General features: G+C 35.8%; 1 protein-coding gene across 1 annotated transcript; it reads left to right on the top strand.

Moving 5' to 3' along the window:
• Positions 4063-6321, top strand: LOC109723571 (cytochrome P450 86B1-like). The gene is made up of 3 exons (XM_020251998.1): positions 4063-4451; positions 4580-5299; positions 5382-6321. The coding sequence occupies exons 1-3, from the start codon at positions 4111-4113 to the stop codon at positions 5893-5895; spliced, it is 1575 nt and encodes a 524-aa protein (XP_020107587.1). The 5' UTR covers positions 4063-4110; the 3' UTR covers positions 5896-6321.

Here is a 7243-nt window from a genome sequence, read left to right as displayed (position 1 = left end):
TTTGCGATCTTGAGCTAGAAAATACGATCTGATGAGTCTGTGATACTCTGGCAATCCCATGTCAGATCGAAAAAAAAAAAAAAATTATTGGAAATATAACGATCAGAGATTCTAGTATAAATAACTGGACTTAAATATTTTAAACCGTGAGTTTGCCCTATTGAGTTAATTTGGTATTTCGAGCTGTTAGTGTTAAAAGACTGAATCGTTACAAACTATCACATTCAAAATCTAGTTATTTCATATAATACTACACGAGAAAGTCACAATTTTGTGACTTTTCACATTCTTAATCTTATTTAATTTTCTTTATCAGTACTAAATATGAATAAATTAAACCTCGTTTTTAATAAATTAAATTTGTAATGAAAAACAATTGTTTCATTGCAGTGGGTCACGGGTGCCACCTCAACTTTGGAAATATTAAAAGAGGAATCCTTCTAGAAATAGAAATTCCTTAATATTGGATCCAAGGAGTAAATGTTACTTACAATATTGGGTATTATTAATTACACCATGATTGAGGTGTATCCCGTGTATGTATATATGTATTCAAGTTATCAAGTATAGATAGATAAAAGATTCAATCTGAATTATTTATCTTTTAATTTATTTATATATAATTTTAATATGTTCAACAACTAATTTCACTGTTAACTATTCTTTTCATTCAGATTAAGGTGACGAACTACCAACGATCTAAGTTGTCACCTTGGTTATAGTGCATTTTTCGCCATTCCCTTTAGTATTAATTCAGTTCGTAAAATTATTGTAGGAAGTGTTTCGATACGCGTATCATTTTCGATAATATTTGAATACTCCTCAAAACTTTATAAAACACTTTAATCTCCCAAACAAGCTGGTTGATGTGAAATTTATTGCTCAATAGGGAGGAGGTACAGTTTGTGGTCACACAACATATAAAGGGGTTCATGTGGATATAAGAAACAGACCAATCATAAACCATGCAGTGTAAGGGGTTGGGGTCTAAATCTTTCACATTCCCAACTACCATTCTCCATTAAAAACTTTTTTCCATGCAATTTCCAGTTCCCCAACTTCGCAGTAACCCTAACTTTTTACATCTCAAAATGGTTAAAGCAGAAAAAAGGAAAGTAAGTGGTGGGACTGTTAACAAGAACAAAAGTTATAAATATATCCTTGAGAAATTGTTACCACAATTAATGTTTGGCCTATTAGCAAATGCCCCACCATTACTTCTCTGCAATTAATTCCTCTAAGAATTAGGTCAAAGTAGTTGGCAGAAGCAAATCACCATCCATTGTTTTTTTCTGGTTAAAGAGTGTTTGGGTGAGAAATACAATGAAATGAGTGTTTGATGTTTTCAGTATATATATATATATATAGTCTAAATAGGATGCTTCTAATACCACCAAGCATTTGGTGCTACTAAATTTTTCGCCGTTAAATTTATTATTTTGATCACTTTATTCGTTAGATTATGCTATTCAATCAAACCACCAACTTAATCCCAGGGGATTACTAACATCATAACCACACGTCCTTTCAAACAAAAGCCGAAATAGCACCAATGACTTCGTATACTATAAGAAACATTTCAGCCTAATTATATATATATATATATATATATATATATATATATATATATATATAAAAGCACCAAGCACTTGGTGCTTGTAAGTTTTTTACCGTTAGATCTACTCTTCTGATCATTTTCAACCATTAGATTATACTATTCAACCAACTACCCACTCAACCCTACGGGGCTCACATCATCTTAACCGCATATCTCTTATTTCAATGGCTAAAAATCTATAAGTACCAATAACTTGATACTTTTAAAAGTATAGAAGCTCAATTATATTTATATATATATATATATATATAGAGTTGAGCTAGAATACTATCGATAGCAAACGGGCTCCGTTGCCACCCATTTGTTTTCGATGATGGAGCCTCCAAATCGATGATCGGAACCGTTGAATATGATCTATACCACTTGAAGTATCTAGAAATCAAATTTCATGCTTTTTCGATATTGTTCTCTTGTCTATCAAATGAGCGTAAAAATGAACGGCTGAAAATGAATATCTTCTAAAAAGTGATGATAGGAATTTTGTAATCAAGATCGAGAGTATAGATCTTATTCCAAATAGTTTAAAAAATTTTCTAACCAAAATTCAATTGATTTGGATAGCTTTACACCGTTAAACGAGAAAACGCCTTATATCTACCATTAAAATTACAAATTTTGAAACCCTTTGATCATTAGGTTAATGATGTCGAAATGATTTGAAATTTGGTTTTTAGATACTTCAAGTGGTATAGATCATATTCAACGGTGCCGATTGTCAATTTAAAAGCTCCATCATTGAAAATAAATGGGTGACAACGGAATTAATTTGCTACCGATAGCATTTTAGCTCAACTCTCTCTCTCTCTCTATATATATATCTCTCTCTCTCTCTCTCTCTCTCTCTCTCTCTCTATATATATATATATATATATATATATATATATATATATATATATATATATATATATATGTATGTATGTATACAAATATACATGCATACACGCAAGGTTTAAAGTGTCGTGGCACGGGGGCTTGCCGTTATGTCCCTGGCACGGTACGGCACAGGCACGCTTGTGTGCCGACACGTGGCATNATTTTAGCTCAACTCTCTCTCTCTCTCTATATATATATATATTATTTTTCACCATCTAATAGTAGATAATTCCAAAGAAAATATAAAGATTATTCCGTGTTGTCTTTACTAAATTAATTTTTTAATCATATCTTACAAGACAAGAGTCGCGTAAGCCCTTTCAATTTAAAAGCACGCATATAATAAACATTTGTATTATTGGTTATAGCTAGTGCCTTTACTAAGGAACAGATAATTGGTGCACGGGATCCAAAATTTGAAACCTAATTATTTTATATTTTTAATTAAATTTATTATTATGTTTTTAAATAAACGAAGAATGTTGCTTGCTGCCTTTCTCTTGCAAAATCTATTGAGTCTTTGATTTAAAGAGTAGAGCATTTATTAATTCTAATTTTTCTCTTTTCTCTAATTTCTAAGTATTTTATTCTTTTTGTTAATGCAATGGGTAGGTTATTTGTGGGTATTATAGGTAAGGGCAAAGATGATTAGAATTACCTTTTTATTATAAAGAATAAAACTAAAAAGAGTGGAGAAATAATTAAAAACAACTCTAACATTAACACTATTTGTTCTGACAATATCACACTCCAAAAATAAAATAGAAAAACCATTCCATTTGTTTATGTACACAACATCCTTCATATATTACAATTAAGTCCATTTATGCATATTTTTACCGTTTTACACAAAGAAGAAAATATATATATTTAGTATGTTATGTACATAAANATATTTAGTATGTTATGTTCAGTTTTTTTTTTTTTTTTTAATTTAGTACTACCGCAGATATCTCATAATATTATTTTTATGTATTATTGATGTGTTGACAAATCATATAGCATATAATTGTGTGTATAAATTAATCATAAATATTTATATTATGAGTGTCAATATATCAATAATATAATAAAAAATATACTTAGAAATTCAAAGCATTTTTTTATTTAGAAAAATCTTCAAATACTATTCCTTTAGTTTCACACTTTCTCACTTTAGTACCATATGGTTTAAAGTGTATCAATTTAGTACCATGTGGTTTTATTTTTATTTTTTTATTATTAATTTCATTAATTTTTTTTGTTAAATTAGTGGCAAAGTTAAAACTAAAGGGTATTAAAATAAATATTCGATAAATCTAGATGGGATATCTAAAGTTTTTTATATATAATTTAACGAAATATTAACAAAAAAACTGACGAAAAGATAAAAATAAAATACTAATTTAATACAGTTTAAATGATATGGCACTGAAGTGAGAAAGTGCGAAACTGATATTTGATATTTACCGTTTTATTTGATAATATTAGACAATGCTGAATACCAAATGAATTTTAACGGTCTTAAAAGAAATCATCGGACCATTTTACCCTCTCACGTTGATTATATAAACTCCTCAGCTTCCATGAAGTACTCAATTCCCAAAATCACAGCAACAAGGGAGGAAAATAAAAGAAAAATGGCAGTAACGTTATTTGAAGCCATTTGGGCCCAAGTTAGACACAACCTTACCCTTACAGACGTGGCCTTCGCCATGCTGCTCCTCTTCTTCACCAGAGTAGCTATTCAGCGATTAACCACAAAGGGCCCGATGCTGTGGCCCATACTCGGCATCATCCCTACTTTCTTCGTCCACCGCGACAACGCCTACGACTGGGTGGCCGACTCCACCGCCCGCTGCGGCGGCACCTTCCCCTACCGCGGCATGTGGCTCGGCCGCAGCAATGGCATCGTGACCGCCGACCCGGCCATCGTCGAGCACATCCTCAAGACGCGCTTTGCCAATTTCCCCAAGGGACGGTACTGCCGTACTCTAAGTTTCTTCAAAAGTCTATAATACATACATATTAAATATAAAATATTAAAGTGTCGTAATTTTAGCAGCTTAAATTTTTAGAGTAAACGATTGAGGTCTCAATATTCCGTAGGTACTATCAGGAACGATTTGCCGATTTCCTAGGCGAAGGCATCTTCAACGCAGATGGCCGGCTGTGGAGGGAGCAGCGCCGCGCCGCCACCGCCGAGATGCACTCGGCGCGGTTCACTTCGTACTCCGCCGGCACGGTCACGGACCTCCTCCGCCGCAAGCTGCTGCCGCTGCTCGACGAGCTATCGGCTGCCGCCGCCGCCGCCGACCTCCAGAACATCCTCCTCCGCTTCACCTTCGACAACATCTGCACCGCCGCGTTCGGCGTCGACCCCGGGTGCCTCGGCACCCGCGAATTGCCGGACGTTCCCTTCGCCCGGGCCTTCGAGGAGGCGACGGAGCTCTCACTCTTCCGGTTCATCGTGCCGCCGTTCATCTGGAAGCCGATGCGCCTCCTCAACGTCGGAACGGAGAGGCGGCTCAAGACGGCAATTCAGACTGTCCACGCGTTCGCGGAAAAAACCGTGTCGGACCGCCGGACGGAGCTCCAGAAGCTGGGCAGTCTGGACGAGCGGTCGGACCTTCTCTCAAGGTTGATGAACGCCGACAGCACGTCCGTCAGTTTTTCCGACAAGCTGCTGAAGGACTTCTGCATCAGCCTCATCCTCGCCGGCCGCGACACCAGCTCCGTCGCGCTCGTCTGGTTCTTCTGGCTCCTGCACCGCCACCCGCACGTCGAAACCCGCATCGTCGACGAGATCACCCGCATCGTGAAAAAAAGGTACAGTTGTATATATCCGAAAGCTTAAATTGCATGCGTGCATGTCAGAGAACGGTGTTTTAATATTTTATAATCAGCACAGATACTGCTGCGACTCCGACGACATTGTATTCACCGTTGACGAGGTAAAGAAGATGGAGTACCTGCATGCGGCGTTATCGGAGTCGCTGCGGCTGTACCCGTCGGTGCCGATCGACTTCAAGGAGGCGGCGGAGGACGACATGTTACCAGGGGGGACTGCGGTGCGGAAGGGGTGGAGAGTGATATATTCGATGTATTCGATGGGGCGGGCGGAGGCGGTGTGGGGGAGGGATTGCCGGGAATTCCGGCCGGAGCGGTGGATGAGCGCGTCGGCAGAGGAGGGGGGGTTGTTCGTCGGCGAGAGCCCGTTCAAGTACGCGGTGTTCAACGCCGGGCCGAGGTTGTGCGTCGGGAAGCGGTTTGCGTACGTGCAGATGAAGATGGTGGCGGCGGCGGTGCTGCGGCGGTACCGCGTGGTGGTGGCCGAGGGGCAGGTGGTGGCGCCCAAGTTGACCACCACCTTGTACATGAGGAATGGACTCACGGTCACCTTCAAAAGAAGAGAGATATACTGAAAAAGATATTTTATCAGAGGCAATTGAGTTAGACGCACTTCTTATTATTTTAAAATAGAATTTAATTTATATATATAGTGTTTATATTATTGAAAAGCAAAAAAAAAAAAAAAAAAAATCTCTCATTAAGTTGCCTCCGAAATTAAAAGTTTTATTTTTCTTCTTTAATCAGAATAATAGGTTTGTGGTGGTGTTGTGGGAAAAATAACTGTGAAATTAAATCAAAAGCAAGGGCCCGCTATTGTAGCACGTACACCATGCAATAGTACTAGTGTGGGTGTTTTATTCTTGGTTTTTTGTGTTTTGCTTGTTGAAGAGACTATACGATAGTTAATGGATATGTATTGTTATACGTACGTATTGGTACCGTTGTAATATATCTGCTGAGAATTAATGCAACAGTTAACGTTGTATGGTCGACATGTACGTTGAAAACGAAACACACACAAATATTTATTGTAGGTGAGTTGTAGAGGGGTCAGATTCATTTTAAATATGTCTAAAATCTTTTAGTTTTGAGGTAAAAGTATATATATACCATGCAAGAACCCGCGAGTATATTCAACTTTGGAATTAATGGACCCTCCAAATTAAGGCATTGTTTTGGATGATTTCTTCGGATTAATTTTTAAAATAATTATTTAATTTGAATTATTTTCTAACCAAATTGAAGATTACTAAAATTAGCGGCTCTGTTAGATATAAATCGCTAGCCCTTGATTTTAAAAAAAGTCATGAAAATTAAGAATTGTCAATTAAAAAAAAAAAGAAAATGAGGAGCTCATTTCTATATTTTAACCTTGTAATTTTATTTATTAATTATAGGTTAGTTTTCTATTATCTTTTTCTATCGCACTTAATGCATGCATCTAACAATTCAAACTATAATACTATAACATTTTTATCTATGTTTAAAAACTGAAATATGAAAATATTATTTAAGTAAAAAAAATGGCGAATTGAGTTGTAATATGTGCAAAAATATATTTGGATTAATCATGCGTTTTACACTTTGATAATCATGTCGACATGTATAGTAGTTATAAAGATACTACTTAATAAAGGTCACATATATATGCCCGGAATTGCTGCAGAAATTGTCCAGTCACAATTTTGTTTTTATTTTTTTTCTTTTGAAATGAGCTATAAACAAAATTTGGAAATATACGAAGAGTATTATATATAGTTCAGCTCCTTCATAATTTTGTTTATGTATACTGTTGATGTTTTGATATAGATTATGTAAAAAATATTAATTAGTCTGATACATATAATACTCAAAAAATATCACAAATATTTGGTAATATATTAACAATTTAAAAATATAAACAAAACAGATAGTATATTA

The sequence above is a fragment of the Ananas comosus genome, linkage group 17 (genome assembly GCF_001540865.1).
Source record: "Ananas comosus cultivar F153 linkage group 17, ASM154086v1, whole genome shotgun sequence".
NCBI lineage: Eukaryota > Viridiplantae > Streptophyta > Magnoliopsida > Poales > Bromeliaceae > Ananas > Ananas comosus.
Note: the sequence above shows the minus strand (reverse complement) of the source record. Positions and strands in the feature narration are given on the sequence as shown.

Excerpts from the sequence above, each read along its gene's own strand:
- LOC109723571 (XM_020251998.1), top strand. The coding sequence starts at position 4,111 with ATGGCAGTAACGTTATTTGAAGCCATTTGGGCCCAAGTTAGACACAAC. Across the intron at positions 4,452-4,579 it reads GCCAATTTCCCCAAGGGACG|GTACTATCAGGAACGATTTG; the intron begins GTACTGCCGTAC and ends AATATTCCGTAG. Across the intron at positions 5,300-5,381 it reads ACCCGCATCGTGAAAAAAAG|ATACTGCTGCGACTCCGACG; the intron begins GTACAGTTGTAT and ends TAATCAGCACAG.